At 40.3% G+C, this 24,942-nt stretch overlaps 5 protein-coding genes and 1 pseudogene across 7 annotated transcripts; 1 reads left to right on the top strand and 5 right to left on the bottom strand.

Moving 5' to 3' along the window:
- Nucleotides 1-158: 158 nt before the first annotated feature.
- On the bottom strand, nucleotides 159-3,556 carry LOC135587210 (uncharacterized). The gene is made up of 5 exons (XM_065078336.1): nucleotides 3,334-3,556; nucleotides 3,152-3,258; nucleotides 2,584-2,681; nucleotides 827-1,014; nucleotides 159-699 (listed from the first exon to the last, which is right to left on the bottom strand). Exons 1-5 carry the CDS (start codon nucleotides 3,506-3,508, stop codon nucleotides 656-658), a joined length of 612 nt encoding a protein of 203 aa, XP_064934408.1. The 5' UTR covers nucleotides 3,509-3,556; the 3' UTR covers nucleotides 159-655.
- Nucleotides 3,557-3,694: 138 nt separating this feature from the next.
- LOC135587209 (uncharacterized) lies at nucleotides 3,695-5,605 on the top strand (annotated as a pseudogene).
- A 1,461-nt stretch (nucleotides 5,606-7,066) lies between these two features.
- On the bottom strand, nucleotides 7,067-12,240 carry LOC103993589 (protein MAEA homolog). Its single transcript, XM_009413708.3, has 7 exons — nucleotides 11,726-12,240; nucleotides 11,450-11,647; nucleotides 10,062-10,184; nucleotides 8,968-9,153; nucleotides 7,776-7,909; nucleotides 7,442-7,628; nucleotides 7,067-7,359 (listed from the first exon to the last, which is right to left on the bottom strand). Exons 1-7 carry the CDS (start codon nucleotides 12,086-12,088, stop codon nucleotides 7,258-7,260), a joined length of 1,293 nt encoding a protein of 430 aa, XP_009411983.1. The 5' UTR covers nucleotides 12,089-12,240; the 3' UTR covers nucleotides 7,067-7,257.
- A 607-nt stretch (nucleotides 12,241-12,847) lies between these two features.
- Nucleotides 12,848-16,847, bottom strand: LOC135588930 (3',5'-bisphosphate nucleotidase AHL-like). Its single transcript, XM_065081264.1, has 4 exons — nucleotides 16,459-16,847; nucleotides 14,314-14,998; nucleotides 13,241-13,570; nucleotides 12,848-13,042 (listed from the first exon to the last, which is right to left on the bottom strand). Exons 1-3 carry the CDS (start codon nucleotides 16,610-16,612, stop codon nucleotides 13,267-13,269), a joined length of 1,143 nt encoding a protein of 380 aa, XP_064937336.1. The 5' UTR covers nucleotides 16,613-16,847; the 3' UTR covers nucleotides 12,848-13,042; nucleotides 13,241-13,266.
- A 287-nt stretch (nucleotides 16,848-17,134) lies between these two features.
- Nucleotides 17,135-18,888, bottom strand: LOC135587206 (endonuclease 1-like). The gene is made up of 9 exons (XM_065078333.1): nucleotides 18,730-18,888; nucleotides 18,427-18,607; nucleotides 18,261-18,353; nucleotides 18,135-18,190; nucleotides 17,964-18,047; nucleotides 17,784-17,867; nucleotides 17,632-17,696; nucleotides 17,474-17,547; nucleotides 17,135-17,394 (listed from the first exon to the last, which is right to left on the bottom strand). The coding sequence occupies exons 1-9, from the start codon at nucleotides 18,841-18,843 to the stop codon at nucleotides 17,270-17,272; spliced, it is 876 nt and encodes a 291-aa protein (XP_064934405.1). The 5' UTR covers nucleotides 18,844-18,888; the 3' UTR covers nucleotides 17,135-17,269.
- A 170-nt stretch (nucleotides 18,889-19,058) lies between these two features.
- LOC103993591 (endonuclease 4) lies at nucleotides 19,059-24,392 on the bottom strand. 3 transcript variants are annotated; one of them, XM_009413712.3, is made up of 10 exons: nucleotides 24,272-24,392; nucleotides 23,650-23,765; nucleotides 23,372-23,552; nucleotides 23,069-23,176; nucleotides 22,918-22,973; nucleotides 21,793-21,876; nucleotides 21,371-21,463; nucleotides 20,833-20,900; nucleotides 20,507-20,580; nucleotides 19,059-19,638 (listed from the first exon to the last, which is right to left on the bottom strand). In XM_009413712.3, the coding sequence occupies exons 1-10, from the start codon at nucleotides 24,309-24,311 to the stop codon at nucleotides 19,508-19,510; spliced, it is 951 nt and encodes a 316-aa protein (XP_009411987.2). In that variant the 5' UTR covers nucleotides 24,312-24,392; the 3' UTR covers nucleotides 19,059-19,507. The 3 variants fall into 3 exon arrangements, with proteins under 3 accessions (XP_009411987.2, XP_009411985.2, XP_009411988.2); XM_009413710.3 differs by having other exon boundaries at nucleotides 24,260-24,385; XM_009413713.3 differs by having other exon boundaries at nucleotides 19,510-19,648; nucleotides 24,260-24,385.
- Nucleotides 24,393-24,942: the final 550 nt, after the last annotated feature.

Raw genomic sequence — 24,942 nt, 5'->3', positions numbered from 1 at the left:
ACCTCTCGCCACTTGATCCATGCAGGAGACGCTTCAAGCGAGACCATCCACCTGCACCTATTGAAGCCAAACAAGAATTCTGGAAACCTTTACCTTTACAGTATGTCTCTCGGCTATCTCAAGACAAAAAAACATCTGCACACCATAAGCCTCTCATATTAAGCTTTACATGATTTTGAATTCACTTGAATTTGAACAACAAGTAACACCTGGTCAAAATGGATCAGTCACGGTACACTTCACCAAAACAACCGATCAGGAACAGACACAGAAAAGAAGCTCAACCTCAAGGGGAAAAAAGGAGGGGTTTTGACCATTCTAACAATGAGGTTTAAACTATCAACAATAAGCCAAGCACATCTTTTAGGACTGCCCATGACCTACGATGACACCTTTCTTCTACATCTGAACACTGTGTCCCTGTCTGTTCTCAACCTTGAACGGGCTTCCACATGCTTCTAGAACAGTTCCAGACCAAGAAGGAAGAAACACATGATAAACGAGATTGTTCAGAGGTCAGGTCAGTTGTTTCTTTGATTTGAAGTCATCATGCTAAGTGGTAAGACAGCTGTTGTTCGAAGGTCAATAATGGGGATGCCAACAACGGATGAAGGGAATCAAGGTTTCGTCCATGCACTTGCAAGAAACTTATATCTCAAACTTTTGCATCAGTTGTGTCAGCGGACTCTGAGGATTCACCTGAAAAGTTGGATTATATACACCAGTCAGAAATGTTCTCTGTGAAAGACATCTTTACCAAGAAGTTCATTACCCGTTACCATCAAGTTCAACATAATACATGAATCATGATCTTTGAATGGCTTACCTGCCCTTACAACTCTATCGATATCATCCTTCAAGAGAGAATTCTCTTTACTTATCAGTGTCATCGATGAACCACTTCCATGGTTTGTTTCTGCCATCTCGACCTCAATAGCACCCTTGATTAATGATTCTTCTACCTCCATCTCCAACTTTTTCATCCTTGCTTTCTGTATGGCATGCATCTCATATCTGGCAAAAGAATTCAGAAGATTAACTTGATATATATACACATATTATATTAATTTTTTCCAGAGGAGTACAACAAAATTAATAGCAAGAAGAAACTTGACACTCCTAAATCACCAGCCCGAAATGTTTGACTAAATTAAGGTGTCACAATTTCCTTTACGACTCAACATCTTTTGTCAAGACCCAACTCAACTAAGAATCAAATCAGAGTATGGTGCTTGCGATATCGGCTCCACGGTATGATGTGCCTCTACCCTATTCATGGCCTATCAAGACCCCTCACCATATTTAATACTGGGTCCGCTATGATTCCATCCATTAGAACTCAATTTGATGAGAAAATTTATTCATTAAATCGATAGGGCCTAAGTCACTAGCCCAAAAATGCTTATGCAAGAGATGATAGTAAAGACTCATCTAAGCTTATAAATCAACTCAATGCTCCTCTCACTTTCAAAATCGGTCTAAATTGAGGTTTCACAAGTAAACATTGAACAATGATGATTAAATTACAACTGCATTAGACGATATATTTGGTTGGCAGATGCTTGTCTAACTGGAACAAGTGAAGTTTTTTCCCTATTTAGTTCATACAGTTAGGTATGATACAAGATGTTCGCAAATGATTGAAACAACAACTGCTTTTGGTCTGCCTTATTTGTCTTAAGAATGTAAATAATAATTTTTTGTGTGATACTACATTTATGTTGATCAGATACATTTGTGTTTAACTGATTATGTAGAACTTACACTGGAGGCTGAACATAGTGATTGCTTTTGGTTTGCCCTACATAGACTTTTATTAAGAATGTCAATATTTGTCAGTGCAATATTAAATGATGTCAATTGAATCTGTTGGACTATGAGAAACACCTATAAGTTGATCTGATTAAGTGGACTTAGCACATAATTTAAGGTCACTTCCAAACATTAAAGTTACATGACTCCTCATAAGCTAAATTTTATGATATTTACATACTAATGCTTCAAATAGTCTCAGTGACCATGGTGAGCTTGGTACATAACTCAAGAGAACTTAATTACAAGCCAGAGTTTGATAACAAACAAGGCATGAACTAGATGATACACAGAAAAAATAAGTAAAAAACCCAATTAATAACAATAATAAGAATTGGGAGGTTTTGAGAAATTCTATGGCACAAAAAATAGCATTGTAAGCAAGCATGAACGAGAGGGATAAAATTTTAACTCAAATATCAGTAGAACAATCCTGCAAATCTTTACAATATGAGCCTCATGTCTGGCAATTCTCCTTAGCTGATTCCTCCCTAATATATTAAAATAAAAAAGAATCTTAAATCTAAGATATCTTTAACATGACAAACGTCTTGATCCGGGAAACACAAATTTTTATAGCTTCCCTATGCACGAGGTTCCCAGTGATAAAGATTGCATGTGCATGTAAACATAATGAACCTATTAGTTTGGTATGCAAAAACAAATTCTCCATAAGATAAATTCTTCTTATGCATCCTTCTATAGTCCACCCATCCCATTTCAAATCAAACTCAAGTACACACTACAAAAGTAAATTAAGAAAGAACTTACGGAGCGACATAGCTCTTAACAAGTTGAAAATATATTCTCCAGAACTGTCTTTCCTTCAGATGCCTAGGGCACAAAACATATCGAAGCTGTGCAATTTCCTGAGGGAAAAGAATGTAGAAAAGTCACACTCATATAATTCTTTTAATAAGCAAGTTGATGTGGCTATACGGTTTGACAAATAAGTTAATATAGAAACAAAAGCCAATGTGTAATGTTGTGGCATTATTGTTCAATATTGAGGATAAGCAATCGAGAACATCAAGTTCTCTGCACCATGGCAAAAGCTAATTATTGTGAGGATATGGGCAGTAGAAGGTACAAACATGAAACATTACCGCAAAAGAGGCACCAAATGGAGAAGCAATTGCTACTCGAGGATTCAACCGCTAATAGGACTAATAGCACACTTGAGTTCTATACTAACATGCCTAAAGTGAAGATGTTCTTCAATCAAGCCATGCCCTAATTTCCATGATTTCTATTAATGGAAAAGATCAAGAAATCAAAGAAGAAACAAGTAAAAGGCCGAGAAAGATATCAGATCGAAACAAGAGTAGGAGGGGAAGACCTTGACTTCGGAGAGAACCAGGGTAGCATGCCGCTCCTGCCACTCCGTGAGATCCTTCCTGACATTAGACTGGGCGCAGACGTCGGCAGGGTCTGCAGCCTGATCATCTGCAACAACCGACCACTAAATCGATGTAAACCGAACCGTTCCACGCGAATAAAGACACGTATCTATGCACAAACCATGAAGGGGGAACGATCTGAAGGTGTCGACGGTGAAGGTTTTGACGAATTCGCGCAGCCGATCCGTCACTCCGAGTTCTTGAAGAAGGCCATCCTCCTCCCGGTGTTTACCCTCGCCACTCGTCTCCGCGGCCTTCTCCTTCGACGCTCGTTTCCCTCTCGCGAAAGGCCACATGCTGTTCGAAGGCGGAACTCGACGATCTGCGGCGAACCATGTGAGGCGTCCTCGTTTTAGCTTTACTTGTGTTTTCTTGTTTTTGTTTTTCGAAGCAAAAACTCGAAAACAGATGCAGAAAACACATTACTTCTGTTTTCTTAAACGACACATGGATAAGGCTCAACTATTCAAATTGCTCTGGCCGTGCCTCTTGAGACCATTCATTACAAACTACACCTCTCTTGAGACCATAACAACACTGAAACAGACCCCCTGACGAAGGTTGAAGATGAACTCCAAATCAGAATGGAAAGCTCCTTTCCGAGTGAGCATGTCAGCAAAGACAGCCTTCAGTTTTCATACCACAGACGATTGGCAGAAGAGAATGTTTGAGAGTGATGTATGCCTGCAGTTGTGGTTGCTTGGAAGCTTGTGAGCAAGCAATCATCCAATCCATATGAGATGGCATCATCCTCTTCCTTAGGATACTGTAACTCTCCTGTTGTATCACCAGATCATCATTGCCCTGAACTATATGTTTAGCTCTAAGCATAAACTTGCTATACTTAAGCATAAACTTGCAAACAGGCCTTGCGAGTATCACAATGAAGATTTAGATGGTGAGGGCAGCCAAATTGACGCCACAAGCTTCACTCTTCCTCCTCCATTGCTAGCAAAAACTTGCCTCCAAAGTTCATTTGGCTGTTCGTCTCCTCCCTCTCACCCCATCTTCTCTCAATCTTCCCTTCCACCTTTCCATGTGTCTCTTTGCTTTATGGAGGAACAGTTTGCACAGTTTCCAGCCACATCCCACGTAAAGTTGGCCGCCCTTCATCCTCTTAGAGTCCCTCTCTCTCTCTCTCTCAAGCATGCCGTCGAACTCGGTTCCTATAAAGCCTGTTAATTTCTTCTGAACTGAGACCTGCAAACAACAAAAGTAGCTCTCGTCCTCGATCGTCTTCCTATATATGGAGCAAACAAGGGACGGCGAGTCTCGTGTTCGACTGCGAATCGTGGAGCAATCCGACGGCGCAAGCATCAAGTTCGCTGACCATTACGGCTCGACGTTCTTCGAGCCTCAGGGAGATGTGAATGACGCCCCTCCAAAGTGCGTAGAACACGGCAACGATTCAACTGACCCATGTAAAATCCACGGCGAGTTCGAAGCGCCTGCGAAGAAGCTGACGCTCTTCGCCTTCCGGCTCGCCGTCCTTGAGAAGGCCGCCAATGGTCCTCCTTGGCGGCTTTGCCATCGCGCTCGAGAGGAAGGACTTCTGGTTCATCACCATCATCCTCCTCATCGAAGGCGCCCGCATCTTCAGCCGGAGCCACGAGCTCGAGTGGCAGCACCAGGCCACCTGGTCCCTCGCCGAGGCCGGCCGGTCGAGCTTCCGAGCTCTCAAGTCCAGCTCCCGCGTCCTCCTCCAGTTACTGAAGCTCATCTTCCGGCCATTCTCGATCAACACCACGAGAATCCCGAGCAATGTCGGCCGCATGATCCACGACCCACGATTGCAAGACGCTCCGCCGCCGCCGCCGCCGCTGACATAGCACACCTCCGACGTCGCCCTCCTCCCGTTCCCCGGCTGGGTCTTCCTCTCGCGGAACGTCAGCCGAGTCCTCTACTGGCTGCAGCTGCTCGCGGCCTCGTCATGCCTCTCGCTCACGCTCATGCGGCTGGTGGAGCAGAACTTTGGCGAGCTGAGGCCGGACGACCCCGATAAGAAGAACAAGGCGGCAGGTGGAGAAGATGCTCGCAACTCGGCAGGGAGAGACTGGGGAGAAGAGAGAGCGCGACGGAGTCGCAAGTCAAGGCAGTGAAGAGGTCGCTGCAGGTGGTGAAGATGCTCGCAAGCACGACAGGGCGGAGCGGGAAGGCGCTCCGGCAAGAGATATCGGAGATCGTGTTCACCATCAGCAACATCAGGGAGATACTGCAGTACGGGGAGAGCCACGTGATGCTCCAGAAGCTGGGAATCGAGACCTTGACGAGCTTTGCGATGGAGGAGGAGGCGAGGGAGAGGATCGGCAGCACGGGAGGGATGATCAAGGAGCTGCTGTGGATCTTCTTCAGGGAAGGATTGACGCAGCTGTTGGGCTGATGGCCCATATTCAGCCCATGTGGCTTTATCAGCCCACAGCCCACAGCCCACACCCCCTCTTAACCTAACCCTAATTAAGATTAGGGGGTATGGTGGCTGCGTTTTAGAAGCAGATTAAAGAAGGCAGCAACGAGGCAGATCTTTGGAGCCACGAGATTCCAAAGAGAAGAAGGAGAACAAGGCAGAAAAGGAAGAAAAAGAAAGGGAAGAAGACAAGAACAACGCAGAGAGACTGTTCACAATCATCTAGCAATGTTCTCATCTCAGGTTAGATCAAATCTACCGGCTCTTGCTGTGATTACTTGGGAGGTTTTAGATATTGTGGGCAGTGACGTGATCCTTGTATCCCAGTTATTCTCTTGTGGTTGTTGCTAGGGTTTTGAACAAGAGATTGAGATTTATATATTCATTATTCTCATAGTGGATTATCTCTAGTTTGCCCCGTGGTTTTTACCCTTCACATTGAAGGGGTTTGCCGGCATTTGCATGGTAAGGATACGTAAAATGCAAGACATATGTCATATCTAAGAAATTGAATTAATATGTGAAAAGGGCAAAAATGCTCCACTGGTTTGCTGCTTATATGTAGGTTGTAAATGCAATGATGACAGCAGAGATGAAACTGCTGGAGGTATCCCTTGGTCTTGCCACACAAGTCTTCAGGTTCATGGATGCTGGAGTACTCTCCAAGCAACTTGAACAACTTGGCACCAGGGAGGAGGAATTTGCAGAGAGGCTGGTGCAGATACTTGAGGAGTACAACCACCCATCTGCCAAGGTCCCCAGAATAAGGAGGTCCACAATAGAAATCACAATCTGGATGATGAACTGTGATGAGAAATATAACAGACTCTTCACTGGTCCAGGCAAGGAGGAGGAACTCCAATGTGTCTCAGAGACCACGTCAGAGATTGAATGTTACAACATATTCTCTGGCAGTGTGGGGACTGAGAAGGCATGGCACACCCCTTGGCTCCCTTGTGGACATTGCACTAGAGCTGATGGGCACAAGCTGAAGGTGCAATGACTTGATCCTTTCTGAGTGATCACATTCTTTTGCATGAGAGATGTATTCATTCATTGGTGCATCAACTAAGACTACAAATGCTGTACATAAAATCAAAGATCATTGATGAATTGGAAAAGTGACACCAACTTCATCCAATCTCAAATTTGATTCTGGTGAAACCTGACATATGATAAGCTTCTTGATCTAACAGATACATGAGACCCCAAACAAAAAGAAAAAGTTTGTCCAACCTGCAGCAAAGTTGAAGTGGCAATCCTCGGAAACTCCAGGAATTAACCAATCTGCCATCTAATGATGATGATAACACCCATTTTAATGGTTTATCTACTAAATGCATACAGGAGACCCATTCACATCCTGATAATCTCCTAGATCATCGAAACTGGCGATGAATTTAGATGTCGATATCAGACTTTTACAAGACTACTGCAACCCAAATCAATCTTAAAGAACTGTAGTGTAAAGTAGATATTGCACAAATGTTAAATTGCATACATGTTATCACAGTTTTGTTGTAACCTAGTTTCACTACGTTGCCAGTTGGCCATAACAAGCAAACCAACTTTGATAATCTTTACAAGGGCAACGTAACCAGGAAACTACTGATTCCAGTGTGAAATTACTGGAAGCCAGATTCATGAAATATATGCCTTTACAAGTTCAGTGAAGTTGCAGACCTCACCAGTTCTTGGACATGTTATTTTGCCGTCGTTTTTGTTGGCCATTTCTTCGAGAGCCTGCCAGACGAACAAATGTCAAAGCCAGTCTAATATGTAAATAAACTTCCATCAATGAAAGAGCCCATAAAATAATTCATACCTTAGTGCTGTAGACATACCCATTGGGTAACACAAGTGGTGGGTTCTCATGATCCATCAACTCCTTAGTTATGTAGCACACTAGCTTAGAGTGGTGCAGTTTTGAAAATGGTAGTGGTTCTGCTAATTTGCGGAAGCCTTCTTGTGACAGTGGATCTTCCTTGCTGCAAGACTCTTTGTAACAAAGTCTTAGCAAGGTCAAGAAAGAAACGGGCATGAAATGAATGATGGATCTCCCATAGTTGCAGATAGCATGTGCAACACTGAGCAAGTATATGCTAGTGAATAAAATTTAAGAGCCTTAATAAATTCATCATGCAACATGTTGAGGATACGGAGTCTTGAGGGCGGTTAAGCCTGCTTGGAGATAGACATTCAATAAAGGTTCATTAGTCATGCCAAACAATCTACAGAATTCCTGCTTGAACTGCTCGACTAGATAATCCCATTGGGTTGGCTCAAATAACACCTACAAAGATATGCAAAGAACATCAAATAGAGAAGATCATTACACAACAAGGACATTCCACCAGACTACATTAGTAGTCTCATATATGTTTATAGCATGGCAGGTATTCTCTTTCCCTATATGTTCATAACATCACAGGAACTTATAGTCAACAGAAGAATTTCATAACTGCATGGAGTGGACATCCAGCAGTACAAGCACCTCAAGTCATTACTCGTGAAAAAATAACCTTTACAATCCAAAAATAAGGCAAGTGAAAAAACAACCGCAATGTTCATTGGTTTCACCATGAGGGCACCTTTAGCATAATTATTGATTTATGGTACCTAAACTTATTTGAGTTGATCCAATTTCCAAATTCTATTGCCTCCAGCTAACAATTTGGGAAATGATTAACCAAAAGAAGGTACAAAAACCTAAACCCTTTGCAGATTTAATCAGCATTTTTATCCCTTATTTTATTATTATTTTTATTGTGAACTCTTTCCTTCACAAAAGCAACCACAGATCATAACCAGAAGATGCTTCAAAAACCTAAATTTTTTGCAAATCATAACCAACATTTTCTCCCTTTTTGTTTTATTGTCATCATTAAAATTATGAACTCTTTCCTGCAAAGGCATATGCTTCAAACTTTCTGTCACAAAGAACTTCTAAAACAAGAAGTCCAATTTACCAACCTATTGTCAAAAGTGATGTATGTGCCTTCACATTTTATAGAACACGAAGTACTCCAGTTTATATAAAGATAATAAGAAGCTCACTTGTAAAGAAAATTCAAAAATTCTTGAGGAATTGTGACAATACTCTCTCCTTTGATTATCCAAACAAATGGATTGAGAATAGCAGAGAGAAATATTATTTGATAGAAAATGAAATGTGATAATTATTCAAGTAGGCCAGTTTATAAATGACAATGCAGTTATAACAGCCACAACTAAAAAGGACTAATTTGAACAAGGAAACAAATAAACATTCTTTAGCAGCTTATCATAGAGCATGAAATGGCCCAGATAAACAAGGTTTTGCAAATGCAGAACAGAGGAGGATTGACTTACCTTGTAAGTTGTACATTCAGTATCATGCCTAAAAGCCAAGGTTGCTACAACCCGCTGCAGTTCCTTCATATAAGTAGCTCCCCAAGGTGCAAGATATTTTCGGGCGTATGAAATGGCCCGCAAGTTTTCATCAGCTCTAACCAGCTCTATAAATTCCTGAAGCCTCAATTGAAACTCAAGTTTACTCTGAAATTCAGAGGACAAGATGTAAGTGAACCAAGCTTTCTGGATCTCATACACAAATGTCAGATATCCAGCATGGAGGCCTCCCACCTTATAACCTGACAGACTGTTACCTACTGATCTAAGGAAAAGAAATACTGAAAACGTTCAGGGAAGTGTTTGGTCAAGGCCAGAGTATAAGAAATGAACCTTGCGGGACAGTGTGGTTTTTCCATTGATATAACATGACAATCCTAATACCAGATGATGAACTTTATGATCATTGTATATGATTATTTGTTCCAAATACCCATTAAAAGGCTGGCAAAGTGAGAAAATAAACAGCTACAGGTTTTGTTATAAGCTGTCGCCCATATAAGAAAATTTGAAGAAACTTCATAGCAGGCAGTCTCTGCAGGTTTTGCATAAGTGACAAGTCCGAGGTAGTTTAAGAACCATGACTGGGTGATTTTTGCGATAGCTAGATCCTTCAAAGAGTTTTAGCTTGCCATGAAAAGGGTAACATTGTACAACCCAGATTAAAACTGATGTTCAAGAGGCAGGCCCACAGCTGTTCCAATCAACAAGAGACATCATTTCTAAATTGTTAATCTTTACCCGTAGCAAAAGAATAACATTACAATCCTATCCATAAGATAAACTCTATAATTCCTAACTAGAAAAAGACAACTTCATGGAGACTTGTAATAGAACAATCAGAATTTTCTCATCATTCAACAGCAAAGATATGAAGTTGTGAGATATGATTTCAGATATACACCAATTAAATGTCAAACTATGGTCTTGTGATCTCCTCTACAAAGAAATCCCTCATAAAATGGTTGTCCCTTTTTAGTTGAAAGTATTGAATGGTGTATGCAAACAACTATTTAACTATTATTAAAAACATAACAGCATAAGTCAAAACATACCTTAGACCTCTTCAACCTGGATTTGTTCTCTGCACACCATACTAAAGCAGGAGCCACCTCTTTGTTCTGAAGAGAATCAATAACTCTTTTTGCCTCAAGAAAGACATCAATATCAACAAGTTCCTATAGTAAACGACTAGCTAGGTCAAAATGAAAAAGATGAAGCACAAAAACAACACACATTGTGGCTAATGTAAAAAGCACGAAGAAACATATTAAAAAAAAGATCAACAATTTGCAGAACAACATGTCACCCATGCTGGCCATGAAATCTTTAATAAGGAAGTTTAAGGTTTGAAGGTAAGAACTTAAGATACAGCTTGTTACAGAGTTCAACAGGCATCCTAGTTTCTGATTGAACATGGACACACACACACACACACACACAAAAAGCAACATGGTGTTGCTCACCATTCTTTCTAAACTAACCTCTCTATTCGTTTTTTACATATGGAAAATAAGAATTTATGAGAGATCTGATGACAAACCTGATACACTCTTAAATTGGCACTCTTAAAACAATCATATATGCAGGATAGCAGGATAGCTCAACAAGAGAAACTTTGACAATCACTTCTGCAAATTGGCACTCTTAAAACAATCATATATGCAGGATAGCTCAACTCAAAACATATGTCATATATGCAGTATTCTGATTTCTTGCCTCATCAAAACAATCTTACGTTTTTGAAGTATTTTTGACTTTAGAGGTGTTTGTGGTATGTCTTTAAGCAGAAAAAGCTCCACATGATTTTGTCCACTGAAATCCATCAGGGAACACTTAAAACTAAATTGCCCTTAGTATCCTACACTTTAATTTATTGATCCAAAACATACACTGAAAATGTCATATAATAAGGAGAGGTACTGAATGAATAGAGGCTAAAATAGTATTAGTATGAATTCACTTGACATTAAACCATCAGTACAATGCTTGAATAACTATAAATCAGAATAACGCCTGAATAACCTCCTAATAAGGGAGCCTTGCAAAATCCAAGGCAGCAGGACATACATAGCATATGATGAGAGAAGAGAACCATTAACGAAGATCAGTTTGGACGAAGGTAAGTAATTAGATAATCAGATATTCAACTAGTAACTTAACCATGTAATGACATATAAGGAGTAGAGTAGTAGACTACCTATCCTATGTTTATGAAAGAGGCCATATAATTTTAATAACTAGTAGAACAAATGAAAATACCAATAAACAAGATTATTCTTTGACCTAGAATGGTAAGTACCAACTTGATACCTGAATCTTGCTGGTCTCTTCAAGATTCTTTGCAGTATCATAGTATGACATTCAAAGCATACAATCAACAAGTATCTACGAAGAAACAAGATTATTCTTTAACATAGAATGGTCAGTACCGACTTGATACCTGAATCTTGCTGGTCTCTGCAAGATTCTTTGCAGTATCATAGTATGACATACGAAGCATATAATCAACAAGTATCCGCCTCAATCTGACATCCTTCCATTCAGCCAACTTATCGGTATTGGCCGCCGAATCCAAATGCTCCAGCCGAGCCCGGCACCTCTGGGTCTGCAGATTCTCCGCCCTGCTCCCTTCTTCCAGCTGCGCCGAAACAAGAAACGCATCATAATACAACAACCATGAATTATCGATCGCATAGCCTGCCAAGAAAAAACGCACCTTGCGCTTGAGGCCCTGGAGGCGGGAAACGAGGGAGCTGAGTTGGGTCAGGGCGTCATCCCTCGACACGGCGTCGTGGCGGTCGGCGGCCTCGGCGACGCTCGAGATCACGGCGGCGACCTCCTTCTCGGCAAGGCGGTAATTGGTCCGTATCGTCTTCTTGAGGTGCTCCAAGGGGACCCTAGCGAACTGGTGCTCCAGTCTGAGAGACTCAGAGACCTGGGCAAAGCGGGCGGTGGATGGCGGGGGCGCCGACGCGGCAGGGGCGGCAGGGGCCGTGGGGGCGGGAGGAACGACGGCGGATGCGGCGCCGGAGGAGGCATCGCCGTTGGGAGCAGAGTCGATCACCATGTCCACGTCCATGCCGCTGGCGAGAGGGGGGAAAAGAGGAAGTGAAGAAGACAATGGATCGGAGGGCAGGACGAGGCCGTCGACGGCTTAATGGCGGTGGATAATGGCATCCACCGTCGAGGTTGGATCGTCGATCCGCAGCTGTTCGGCTTCTGTAGACTTGGGATCCCTACTTGCGTGAAAGAATAGGTCGGGATTTGTCGCAGAAATTCCAATTCTGCCATCATGCCAAAACTCCAAATATTTGCCAAAATTGCATACAAACATAAATTTGGATTGTACTGTTAAGCTTTTCTAAATTAAATAATTATTATATGTGGTTAGAAAGTGTTTTTTATCCTTATCCGTTCCTCCTATATCTTTTAATCATTAGGTCATTTTCTCGTGTTATTATTATTTGATTATAATATGAAAGTGTTGCTGCATTTATATATATTCTCAAATTTGATCAAGTTTGGTACAGCCCAACATTTGGTTGATTAATTGTTGGTTATGGAGTCCCAAAGAAATAGATTTACTGAAACAATTTGATTTCATTCCATGAATCCCAAAGAACAACAACATAAATGCACCTTATGGGGCAATTATAAAGATGTTTAAAACCATTGCTCTAAAGGCAGTAGTAGATGTTTTAACAGCATTTTAAAACTTGATATTCAACATCAACTTTGTTGATAAGATAAAAATAGATATTAGATTACATTGCGTTTATACATTACTAACACACAACTAGATCTTAGATCCCGGAGAGAACGCCCCACAACAGATCAATTCTTTAATCCCTTTGCACAAACACAGCACAGTTCCTCCTCGATCACCTTGTTATTAGTTGATTGACTCCTTGTCTTAAGCACGGCTCAGTCGAAACAGCAATCTTCGACCCTTGATTCCGAACTGGAATTCCGGATCTTCCTTCTGAACTGTAGCTTTCATCGGTCCTAGCTTCCGAATTGGAAGCTATCCAATCTGAAACTTTAGTTAGCATCGTCAGTATCAAGATTGGAACAGAATCAAGAGAGCTGGTATCGAAAGATAGACAAGATGGTTGTGCTATGAATTATTATACAATGCTCGATTGTACTACGAATTATTATGCAGTGTTTGAAAAGCATTGCAAATTGTCAAGGGAAAAGCAACATTAGTGAGAAAGTCATTTAAACTTGCCTTGCTTGACAAATCACATGCGATCCTTATAAATTTGATGAGTCCCAGCTAGCATCGACCGCATTTATTATCTTCTCATGCAGCAAAGGTCCAGAGCAAGCAATAATGCCTCGACTCAGACCTTCAAGATATATGCCCTTGGAGAAGTCCAATGGATGCCCTCCAGCATCTGTGACCACTCCACCAGCCTCTTGAATGATCACCAACCCTGCAGCATGATCCCAGATCTTCTCCTTGTACCCAGCCCTTGCAAACTTCATAAAGATCTCTGCATCTCCTCGAGCTATGGCAGCATATTTTACCATACTATGCACTCGCAATGGCTGCTTTCTGCACATGGAGAAACAAACCAAAAGTAACGATTCAAGGTGATTCAATGGGAAGTCTCTGAAACAAGGTTCGCAATTTTGGTCTGTACCGATACCGAGTCTTGTTTGGTACGGTACATACACTAATACATATTGTATTAGTGTTTTCAACTATTTTAGTTAAAATAGCTAAAAGGTCACTAACGATCGAAATCGACCATTACCGCTCAATACAGCCCCATATCGCCCGATATTAAAAACTTCGGGTCAAAAATTTGGTACCGCCCAGTAGCGAGCAGTCCACGTGCCGAGAGGCTCTCGAACCAGTACGTACCACCCATACTAGGTAGTACACATCAAAATTAAAAATCATGCTTTGAAAAAGGAGCAACACAAATGGCATTGAGTTTCTCGGAGGTGCTTGAAAAGTATACGTCCATCTCATTTATTTGAGTGGTAAGATTTCGTTAGAGAAAAATCAATTTGTGTGCAGTGGGTAAAAAGGAGGGCCATGTAGCAAAACCAAATGCATTGAGCTTAATTATCGATGCAGAAGAAACCAAGAACTGGTACTAGACCATATGTCTTGGTGCCAGTCATTTTTTTCAGCAATATCAGATGGTACATGTCAATGTACTGGTCAGTATATCGATGCCACAATGGTCCCATAATGAGTCAAAACTAGTGTTGGGCTGAGACTTCAAACATTATTAGAAACTATGGAAGGTTAGCATGAGTAAATTAAAAATATTTTCCAGAAATTACCTTAGGCCAACATTGTGAGCCAAACCAGCTGTAAAGGAGTGGCTTGAGTTGGCCTTCTCGACTGGTTCGCAGAAAGTTGCAAAAGCAGGATCAGAAATGGATGATACACGAATCATCCTTGCAGAACTCTGCTGGTCATACTCCCCAAAGTCATGAACCAGTGGTTGCATCCAAGCTTCACCACTACCTTTGCAAGCATACATTACACAGCCTTTATGCCAGGATCCAGACGGAGGAGACATCGTAGTCATCAGTCTATAGTAGCGTTGATGATAGTTGAGCCACTCCTTCTTCATCGGGTAGTTAGGACAACCAAGAACACCAAGGATAACTTCTCCGTCCTCTATCAATGCAAGAGCAACAGCATATTGGTCTCCACGTACAAAACCAAGTGTGCCATCCACAGGGTCAAGGACCCAAAATCTTCCCTTGGAACCTCCAGAAGAGTTACAGCTGTTAATAGCATCAAGAATTTCCTGAGCCCCCAAATGTTTTAGAGGGCATTTTAATCCATATTTCGGAGCTTCACTCAGGCATTCGTTTACAGTACTAATCACAGATTCCAGCAAGGTTGTGGCATCCTTTCTTGACAGTGTATGGGCATCTTCCTCTGCAAGAATTGATACATTTTCACCGCCAAAACATTCTGAAAGAAGCAAACTAACTAGTGCTTGAACGCCCCAATCTGCCATCAAAATGAAACCACAAAATTAAAAATTAAGATAAATTGGTATATACCGGATAGGGAAATACTAAAATTAATTACAGTCAGCTGATACAATCCTATCTCAAGACATACCTGAGAAAATGACAAATCCAGACAGGTTGTCAGAATTAATTTTACAATTCAGGAAATTAAAGGAATAGTTTCTGGAGTTGTGGTTACAGTACCCATAACAAAGGATAAACAAGCTTATTTATCAAGGTTAATTTTACAGTTGGCTGATAGAATCCTTATCTCAAGACATTCCTGAGAAAATGACAAATCCAGACAGGTTGTCAGAATTAATTTTACAATTCAGGAAATTAAAGGAATAGTTTCTAGAGTTGTGGTTACAATACCCATAACAAAGGATAGACAAGCTTATTTATCAACAATGGTCCTTGTTATAACAACAATGTCAAATTGCTCCCCATTTGTAACCAAAAAATAAGAATTTCCCATTGAGCTAATTGCATGAAAAGAAGCAGCCCAGATTTCCCTGTTCTGCAGGAATGATCATACTGTGTAGACTCAATCCCTAAAAGATTCCTTGGAGAAGAAAAGTATTTATTAATTGGTTTTCTTGGAAAATTTTCAACCTCATGGAAGCTTCATATATGGTGGATCAGTCTCTTGCTGGTCCTTTTCTCTGCATGGAGTTTTTGTGAAAACTTAGGTTTTTCTGGTTATGGCAAACCTTTGGATGAGGAGCGCCCCTTGAATGGGGTCGACCATACCTCAAACCAGCCAATCCTATCAATTCTATGAGGTCGATCTCCATACAATTTCAGAAGATTTATGTGGTTTCAAGTTCGAAGATGGCACTACTAGTACACAACTTCACGCCCCTCTTCCATCACAACCCTCTAGTCAGTATTGAAGAAGAACAACAAAAGCCTTTTAGTTATCTTGGTTCCTTCACCAAAACTTCTTGCCCAACACCATTCTAGAGACATTTTTTATGTCAATGCAGGAGCTTCAAATACTTCCGCTCATTTTAGTTGCTACAAGTTAAAGGTGCTAAATTTGATTCGAAAAAAGCAACGAAGCACCTCCGACAAATAGCAAGCAAAATGCACTACTTTTTCCATTCAGTGGCTTTACTGTTCCATTTATTAGAACTGACATCGAATGTAAAGAAAAAATGAGGCAGTACCCCAATCCTTAAATACGGATTACTACAAAGATGACCTGTTAAACTGATAACAAACACAGTTTCCATCTACGAGCAAGGAATTGACATCGCAGTACCGTAAACAAGAACACAAGAACATCAAAAAGAGCCAAACTTTTCACCCCCTGATCGACAATCTACCAAGAAACTCATCAAGAAGACTAATTGGGTCACATATTCCCAATTTCAAGAAACCAGCACATCGACACAATAACGCGTGTGAACCTGAGAAATCGCAGAGGAAGGGAACAAGGGCAGCGTTACGGACCTGCAACGGTGACCGGGGAATCGTCCTCCTTAACCTTGATCTGCTCCCTATTCCGACCCACCAGCCCGCTCTGCACCCTCTGGCACAAGGAGCACGCCATCTGGACCACCCTCACCGCCACATCGAGCTCCCTCGCGCGCGCGCCTTCTTCCATTCCGCGCGACCCGACAAGGGAGGGGTGTGTGTGTGTCTGTCTGTGGGGAGGAGACGTTTCCAGCGACAGGCCGAGACCTCGGTCGGCGCCGCTGCCTACGGTCCTTGGATCTCCAAGGGGATGGCGTGGGCGGCATCAATGGGGCAAAACCTAGCCATGTCTCGGGAGTCTCGCGCGCTGTCCTTCCTTGCTTCGCGGAGGAAGCATGAGATGCGCTCCTCACATGGACGGTGAACGCTTCGACCTCTGCGTTATATTTGGCAGCGCGGAGTACGTACCGAAACCGTTCGCACCCCCCCTGCGGGGTCCATCGTCGTCCCCACCATGTCTTTCTTTCTATTTAATGCTTCCCAAAATTATATATAATAAATACTCAGTTAATGATTTTTCACACATATATATATATCTGCCATTATATTTATTATATATATATATATATATATATATATATATATATATATATATATGTGATATTGGGATGCTGAAGGTGTCAGAAAAGGTTGACTATTTACTGAGAGAGAATTAGGCAATTGAATCTCTCAATTTTATTTCTGCTCCAATTATATGCAATATAATTTTCTGAGAGAAAAGGAAAGACATTGGAAAACTAGAAAGAACTACTTATTTCATCCCATGGTAAGCTGGTAGCATAAACTTCTAAAAGGGTGATGGTATTGCTTGATTGTGCTCCCCGAATACCCTGTTCAGAGTCATGGCCAACCTGACTCCTCCTTGTGCAATCCTCTCGGCCACAATGGGCATCGTTGAATCGAAGTAGTCATCTGTGAACAGTACCAAACACTGATACTTTTACTCAAAATTCTTTGGTTGCTAAGTTGTTTCATGTGAAGTTGCACGTACCAGCTAAATTCATCCCTTCTTGGACTCTATTGTAGCCCTGCTCGCATGCCAAGCGTATGCTTTCTGCAGCATACCTGTCAACATAAAAGACACTTGGTCTGGGAGATTTGTCCAGTGTTTGAACTCAGATCAAAGCATATTATTCTTTGTTTTCTTACTTTTTCGGGCATGAGACGAGATCGGGACAGTCGGTCCATGATGAATTCTCACCTTTCCATTCCTCCTAAGCAGATGCATGTAAAACATAAGAGGTTATATTTTCTTCTTTGCTTGTTAGATTGAAGCTTGCGTGCAGAGAGGAACCACTCACCTTAAAGGTTTCGTGAAGGCATTCTTGGAAAGCAGCCATGTCCTTTCTATCCAGAGCCTTGCGAAGTATCTCTCTGTCCCATACCTAATCCATTCATGCCAAACAAAACACAAGGCATTGATCATATCTGCCATGATGTGGCTGTAAGCTTGTGCACTGTCTAATCAGCTAGATTCTTACACGATGCAGGCTAGTCTTGTGCTTGAACCAGAGCACTTGTATGAAGTTGCCGCCCTTATCGCTGGTGAATCCTACGTGCATGGGCTGCATGAAGAATCAAATACAAGTCAGCAGTCACGGAGGAGTAAGTGAATCAGATTCCAACAGGGAGTGCAGGGAGCTTTCTCATGCCTGATGGATGTCTCCCATGAAATGGGACAAGAACAACAAAGCTTCAGTCATGTTGTCTGCAGACAACTAACTACATTAGACAGGATTCTAATCCACAGAACCAAAAAGAAACAGCGGCTTCCTTACATTCAGGATATTCTGTCCTTTCATGGTAGTGCTGCAGCTGCAAGATGAACTTGTTGATGGCACCGACAACGCACTCATCTTTTTTGCAGTCCCCTGTAGACAAGTGAAAGAAAGATGAGAGTTCTCTGCTGCCTTCTCACTGATAGGCCGAAGGCCAGGATCTTACTCGAGTAATCGAAGGTGCAGGCTTGATCAGGTGTGTTGACGAAGTGGAGGGAGTTCATCGACCGGTAGTTGGGCCAGCGCCGAACCTCGTCAGGCCACGAGCAGAGTGACGAGAGGTCACCATTGGCATAGTTCGGCAGAAGGCTTTTGACGGCTTCCACTGCCTCCGGTTGGAACAGTTCCTGTCAAAAGATGCGCTTGAAAGGAGTTACCCAAAGGCTATTATGACCAATCCTATAATTCACTGTTTGAAGTGGCTCTATCTTTCAGAAACCAGACATCTACAGCAGTATCAAGAGTTTACCTGAGCAATTCTGCAGGTCAGTATATGGCCCTCCTTGCTCCATGATTGAGCTACTGGCACTGCATAAAGTACTATCAAACACATCACAGCTTGAAAGAACAAGAACCTCCCCATTGAATTCACTTCTTGCTGAAACCAGAGGGAAGCATTTCAGATCAATAACCACAAGCATTCTTAAAGGCAGGGAATGACACCATATTCCCAGGTGTCCTTTGAGTGCAAGCTTCATGTTTCCATTCCCAGACTCTTGCCTAATTCTGCCCAGGAGCCTCAAGTTTGACATGAAAAATATAGTTTCTAGTGGAAGCAATTTATAGTGAACACCACTATGAGAAGGCATCTTACAGAACTTTTATTGAAATGGAGATACCATATCAGTACAGATGAATAAATCAGGTTACATTTTACAACAACTTACAGAACTTTTATTGAAATGGATACCACATCAGTACAGATGAATAAAGCAAGTTATATTTTACAACAAGTTAATCGATAAAGAAAGTAATTGGTTCAGCATTAATTTCCTTAAAAGAGGAATATAATAAGAGATGAAGAGGGTAGTAGTTGTGAGTACATGCAAAGCAAGAGGTAAAGGTGACAGTGATCAGAGTAGGTAGCCTGGGTGGCAAGTTTGGCCGGGGATGGCTATCGATTTCAGCAAGATACAATGGCCAATTTGTGCTCTAGATGGTCCCAGTTCATAGCCTCCGTGAACCACCATATAAAATTAATGCACCAGAGCTTTCTTTAAATTATACGCCTTTCATAATCCACCCATCTATCTGCTATCACTTCTCAGATGAGAGGGTTGAAGGGGAACGAAGATGCGGTTGAGGACTGCAGCTAAACGGACCCCACCTTGGGCTAGTCTTTTCTCCACAATCGGCAGACGCGTGAGGAAGTATTCATCTGCATGGATCTATATAAACATGAACAGAAGCATGGAAATAGACATAAGTGTAAATGTAAACATCACATAAATGTTTATTCATTGTCATGTAAAATGATAAACATTAAACTGAAGTTCCAGTCTATTCAGGAAAGGAATAAAATATGGTGGTGTGTTAATCATATCTGCTGCTCATCAGGAGTTAAACAAACAACGATTGATCTCAAAATATTACTAATCAAAATCATCAGGCTTACAGTGAACAAGGATATGAGCTGGCAGATACAATGTTAATGAGCCTCCTACTGAACGTGGTGTAGTTCCGAATAGAGAGTGCGACCCTTTTTTTTATGAGGATTTACAAGTAGATGTTTGATAAAAAAAAATTGATCAACCTTTGCAAGTGACATGGACTAGCTGTTGAACTTATAATATATATATACATATATGTACAAGTAGCACAACCTTGATATCTCTATGCATTTGATGCACAAGATTATGTACCAAGCCATCCTAGTCCATGTCACTTGCAAAGGTGTCAGCTAGGGTTAGCTAGGGATAATACACCCCCAAACCTGAACCTTGAAAACTTAACAATCTTTTACGAAATAAGCAAGTGTGTCAGCTAGGGTTAGAAGATTGTGATCTCAGAGATTTTTCTTTATCATAACTTGTCTTCTCAGAAGCACTCCTTCCTAAAAACGCATTGATAATATTTTGTCTTTTGCATCAAAAGAAAAACACATTAAATGACACACAGAAGTTCCGTTGGTTATGGATGAAAGATCATAGCAAAGAAAACAATCTTCTGAATTGTACTACAAGATAAAGCCATTTGGATATACTCAAGATCCTGATTGCAACTTCGTAAGAGTCTTTTCGAATTACCTCCTAGAGTACTTCCTGGTGTTGCATTCCGGTAAGCAAATTTGCATGCTAGGAGGATGCTCTCTGACGCATGCCTGAAAATTGGAAATACAACTAGAAAAAATAAGTATATGATTTACCATAGCTCCTGTTCCTATTGGAAAAGTTGCAATCACTATAGAACAATATATTTAATCATACAATCAGCGGAATGAACAAGGACAGGTTCAACAGAATGCTTAACTCAAGAAGCAAGTTCTTAATGCAGTGAAAAATAAAAAAGAAAATGAAAATCATGTACCAAAAAGTAAGTTTCCATTGCAACAGCACTATAGGTATATGCTTACAAGTTTGGACAAACAGTCTGATTTGATTCACACACTGCCCATGATGGAATGTCAGCCGACCAGTCTTCCTGAAGATGATGGGGCATACCAAGTACATGTACAAAATATTAAAAAGTTGAATCAGTTTATGCTATTAGATTACATACGTGAGTCATAATTTTACAATTATAAATGTGAGATTATCTAGTTGAGAACTTAATTGTACAATAATTCATAAAATCAGTGAAACATGACAACCTCCATATGCATAAGTAGTTGTTCCAGAAAAATGCTATAACAAATTTAAAATTACACAAGAGAGATTGGGTGCTTAAAAACAAAATGAAATCCCTTTTTCAGATATAAATACATTTTGAGAATGTTCATAAGAATGCTCAAGAAGGATTTTCTGTAACACTCCAAGGATTGATAATAGTAGAATTTCCTATTCAAGAGGATCAGATGACACTAGTTATTCTACAGGCATCTCAAAATCAAGTTATGATGCAGTATCTGACCTTTCACTTTCAAAATATAATGACAAATATGAGTAACCTACCAAAATATTTGTTCGAAGGGTCTCCACCAACACTGCAAGGTTCAAATTGTAGAACTTCTTCAGGGCAGACTCGATGATCATATTATCCCACACCTGGAAGATAGGTAGCCGCTTATTTCTGAAATTGATGAAAGGAAATGTTGCCAACAAAGAAGACATATTTGGTGTATCTTAGAGAATGTAAGAACACCTACAAACATATTCAATCAAGCATGGGAAGTTTTGCTTGACACTGGCAGTGAGATCAAGTTTTAAATAAGAATTTTTTTTCATTTTTTACCTGATGTAACTTGAGTTTCATGACAAGATTAGCAGAAATACATGCCTATAGTTCAGAACATATGCAAGGGAACAGCCACATTGCTGCTCAAGTAGAAATAAAATATTTACACATAAACTACAAAATAGTTCTGCAGACTTACATGGTGTAAATTGGTTTTCCGCCTGTACCAGCAAACTGTTATGGTGTTCCCACCAGCATCTCCAGTGAAGCCAACATGCAATGGCTACAAGAAAAGCCAAAATGCACAACAAAACAGTATTCTCCATAAGTTTTCTTACTTAAGAAATGATACTTCCAAATAAATTACATCTAACTTAAAAAAAAAGAAACACAAAGATTTAGATGAGAGCTATTTAGTCCAGTACATTAATTTAACTTTAGGTAATAAATAGCTTGTTTATTTAAGATCATGCCTTAAGCAAATTGCTCTAGGAGCTGCGCCAATCCTATCAAGTTGGTGGGATGCAGCTATAGTACTTCTGAATAATAATTAAAGATTAAACTGCCCATAATATTATATAGGAATAAACCTATCCATATGTATAAGTTGTGATGTGCTTTGAGTTCTCAAATCTGGAGGTTGTGAAAAAGAGAACACCATGTACTCAAGATTGAGAAGACAAAAGCTTGAGGGACAGGAAACACAACTAAGAAATGGTATATTTGGGGTACCATGTTGAGCCTGGATCAAATTTCCTTCAAAATATATGCTCAATGCATGATTGTAATCTCTTTATGGTCATTGATTCTACAGGGCAGAAATTGTAATGAATCAACTTTGCAGAAAATTTGTTGCCTATTAAAATTAGATGTGATTGACTGCAACTTCTGCATTTGTATTCAGTTCAATGGCTTTAATGTACCAGTCAACTTGATGAAAAGAAATAATTACAGTCATTTCTTATTATATAGATTTGAAACAAAACATTTTGGGAACAATTACTACAAGCTACACTTACCGCACAAGCTTAATAAACATCAAAAGGTTTTATCCTCTTTCCGAAGGTTGTTGCATATGTTATGCATAAAAATTCTACTCCCAAAACTGGTCTACTTATGAAAAATCCAGATAAAGTATCGAATCTGGTACTATGTTTTTCTCTTTTGAAATTATAGTGGAACTGTGTATATTAAATGCAACGTATTGCTTTCTGCTTATGCAAGGATTAGCACTAAATGTCATGACACTTTGATTAATCAAATTCATTTGACGATCCAAATTTGAACGTGTTATCAGGATTCAGGCCTATGGAAGAGAGCAGACCTGATGAATGTCCCCAATAAAATGTGATAAGAACAAAAGAGCCTCCGTTAAATTGTCTGCAATGAGCAACAGAAGTTGTCTATCTTATTCATACCACAGGACCATGTTTAGTGAGAACAGAATGCAACTTGTCACTAGAAATTTGCCTTACATTTCTGTTCCGAAGTGGGAAGCCCATAATATGACAGCTGTGTGGAATAGTTGTAGATTGCCCCAGCAGCACATCTATCTTTCCTTCTGGCAAAATCATGGCAGTCACCTGCAACAAAGTGAATTATTCAGACTGTTATGTGTGTAGAAATTCAAGTTAAGGTGATCACAAATATTCTAGTTGATGCATAAACATTATGGTCCAGAACTTGCAGTTACTAGACAATCAGTATATGATGTTCCCATTGTAAACTTAACTCCCAAGGAAAGTAATCTTATAAATTACAAACATCAGGATGCTTACGACAGTAGTCATAGTTGCACTTGAAATCAGGAGTATCAATATAGTGCAAGGGGCCAGTCCACCGCCATCTGGGATTGTGGCGGATTTCATCCGCCCAAGAGCAAAGAGAAGCCAAATCGCCATTGGCATAGTCCGGAAGCAACATCTTCACAGCTGTAATAGCTTCTTGAGTTAGAAGACCCTGTAAACCAAATTAATGCACTTTTGGCAAAGTCAGTCCCATGTTCGATAATGTTTCCTGGTTCACCGAAACAGATTGTCCTAGTCACTTGGAATACCTCTGCAATTTTACAGGTGGCATAATGCCCTTCCTTTCCCCAAGATAGAACTCCAGGAAGAAATTGCAGAAGAATCAACAACCTCCAAATCAAGGGTGCATTTGACTTAAACATCCCTGTTAACCAAAATACAAAATCATCGACAACAAACATCCCAAAAAGGAAAAATCAACATGATTTTGATAAAATGAAGCAACTCGTCAATTGTCAATTGAATTTAACACCAAACAAGCATCCTTACAGGCAAACTTACATATATGAGTAATTACGCAGAAAAAAGATAATTTTTAGGCCAAGGGGCATCAAGACACCCTATAATCTCTCCAAATACTTACGAATCTTATACAAATTCAGCACTTCAATCGAGCATAATTATAGCTACCCATCATGAAATTAAGATGTGTCCTAAAATCTAGGGTTCATTCGCTTCAAACTTCGACAAGTTTCTTTCACGTTATAAATTGGAAAATTCAGAAAGAAATCGAACTACCATATGTAATCAGATTGCACTCAAGTAACCAGAGAATAAATCGTGAAAGAAATTCTTCCATGAAAGATTGTGCGATTAAGCACTCTCGGATTTTAAGCTGCGATCCCTTGAAAATTAAACCTTTTACTGTACCAGAAGACGCTTGCATTTCTTTCAGAGGCAGGCGCAGCATCGAAGCCGTGCGGAGGAGATACGGAGTGCCAACAGCGGCGACGTACAAGCGGACGACGTCGCCGGCGAGACGGTGAAGGCGTTACATAGTTCTCGTTTATAGGAGTCCCAAACCCGGTATGTGCCTTTCATTCAATTCATGCCGGTATAAACATTCGCAATCGTTATTTAGTTCAAACCGGTATAATCGTATATAGACCTAATAAATTTAAAATCCATATTTAAAGAATCCAAAGTAATGAGAATTTTAGGTGCCATTATCCTATCAAAAATTAAAATTGCTTCATGTTTTTTTTTCTTAACTTGTATTAACTTGATAAACATCATGCAATCAAAAATCAAATGGCTCACCAAATAGAGAATAATTAATTATTCATGAATTGGATGGGAAGAGAATTTTTTTTATTAGATGTCTAATTTTGCTAGGATGGTTTATTATATTTTTTACAATTATTAATGCTAAAAATTTTAGTAAAATTAAAATTTTATAAGTCAATTTTAGTGGGACTAATAGGGATATTATAATCACTCTTACTTAAGAGCTTTACATCTTAACATGAGGGTTTAATTTAAAATTAATAATTATTCGTTCATTAGTCTTTGTCCACTTATAATAAAAGACTAATATAATT

Source organism: Musa acuminata, chromosome BXJ1-8 (genome assembly GCF_036884655.1).
Source record: "Musa acuminata AAA Group cultivar baxijiao chromosome BXJ1-8, Cavendish_Baxijiao_AAA, whole genome shotgun sequence".
In the NCBI taxonomy this organism is placed as follows: Eukaryota; Viridiplantae; Streptophyta; class Magnoliopsida; order Zingiberales; family Musaceae; genus Musa; species Musa acuminata.
Note: the sequence above shows the minus strand (reverse complement) of the source record. Positions and strands in the feature narration are given on the sequence as shown.

Coding starts and splice junctions, on each gene's coding strand:
- LOC103993589 (XM_009413708.3), bottom strand. CDS start 12,088: ATGGACGTGGACATGGTGATCGACTCTGCTCCCAACGGCGATGCCTCC. Junction 11,648..11,725: donor TCCAGGGCCTCAAGCGCAAG/GTGCGTTTTTTC, acceptor GTTTCGGCGCAG/CTGGAAGAAGGGAGCAGGGC. Junction 7,629..7,775: donor TTAACCGCCCTCAAGACTCC/GTATCCTCAACA, acceptor GACCTTGCTAAG/ACTTTGTTACAAAGAGTCTT.
- LOC135587206 (XM_065078333.1), bottom strand. CDS start 18,843: ATGGGGAGGTTCTTGTTCTTTCAAGCTGTGATGTGTTTGATAGTACTT. Junction 17,868..17,963: donor ACAAGACTAGCCTGCATCGT/GTAAGAATCTAG, acceptor TGAATGGATTAG/GTATGGGACAGAGAGATACT. Junction 17,395..17,473: donor AGAAGGGATGAATTTAGCTG/GTACGTGCAACT, acceptor TACTGTTCACAG/ATGACTACTTCGATTCAACG.
- LOC135588930 (XM_065081264.1), bottom strand. CDS start 16,612: ATGGAAGAAGGCGCGCGCGCGAGGGAGCTCGATGTGGCGGTGAGGGTG. Junction 14,999..16,458: donor TTCCCCGGTCACCGTTGCAG/GTCCGTAACGCT, acceptor TTTTGATGGCAG/ATTGGGGCGTTCAAGCACTA. Junction 13,571..14,313: donor GCTCACAATGTTGGCCTAAG/GTAATTTCTGGA, acceptor CTCCATGTGCAG/AAAGCAGCCATTGCGAGTGC.
- LOC103993591 (XM_009413710.3), bottom strand. CDS start 24,311: ATGCTGCGCCTGCCTCTGAAAGAAATGCAAGCGTCTTCTGGTACAGTA. Junction 23,766..24,259: donor GTCTTCTGGTACAGTAAAAG/GTTTAATTTTCA, acceptor TTTGGTTAACAG/GGATGTTTAAGTCAAATGCA. Junction 20,581..20,832: donor CAGACTGTTTGTCCAAACTT/GTAAGCATATAC, acceptor TCCAATTTTCAG/GCATGCGTCAGAGAGCATCC.
- LOC135587210 (XM_065078336.1), bottom strand. CDS start 3,508: ATGTGGCCTTTCGCGAGAGGGAAACGAGCGTCGAAGGAGAAGGCCGCG. Junction 3,259..3,333: donor CAGATCGTTCCCCCTTCATG/GTTTGTGCATAG, acceptor CGGTTGTTGCAG/ATGATCAGGCTGCAGACCCT. Junction 1,015..2,583: donor GTTAAGAGCTATGTCGCTCC/GTAAGTTCTTTC, acceptor TTCTTTTGCCAG/ATATGAGATGCATGCCATAC.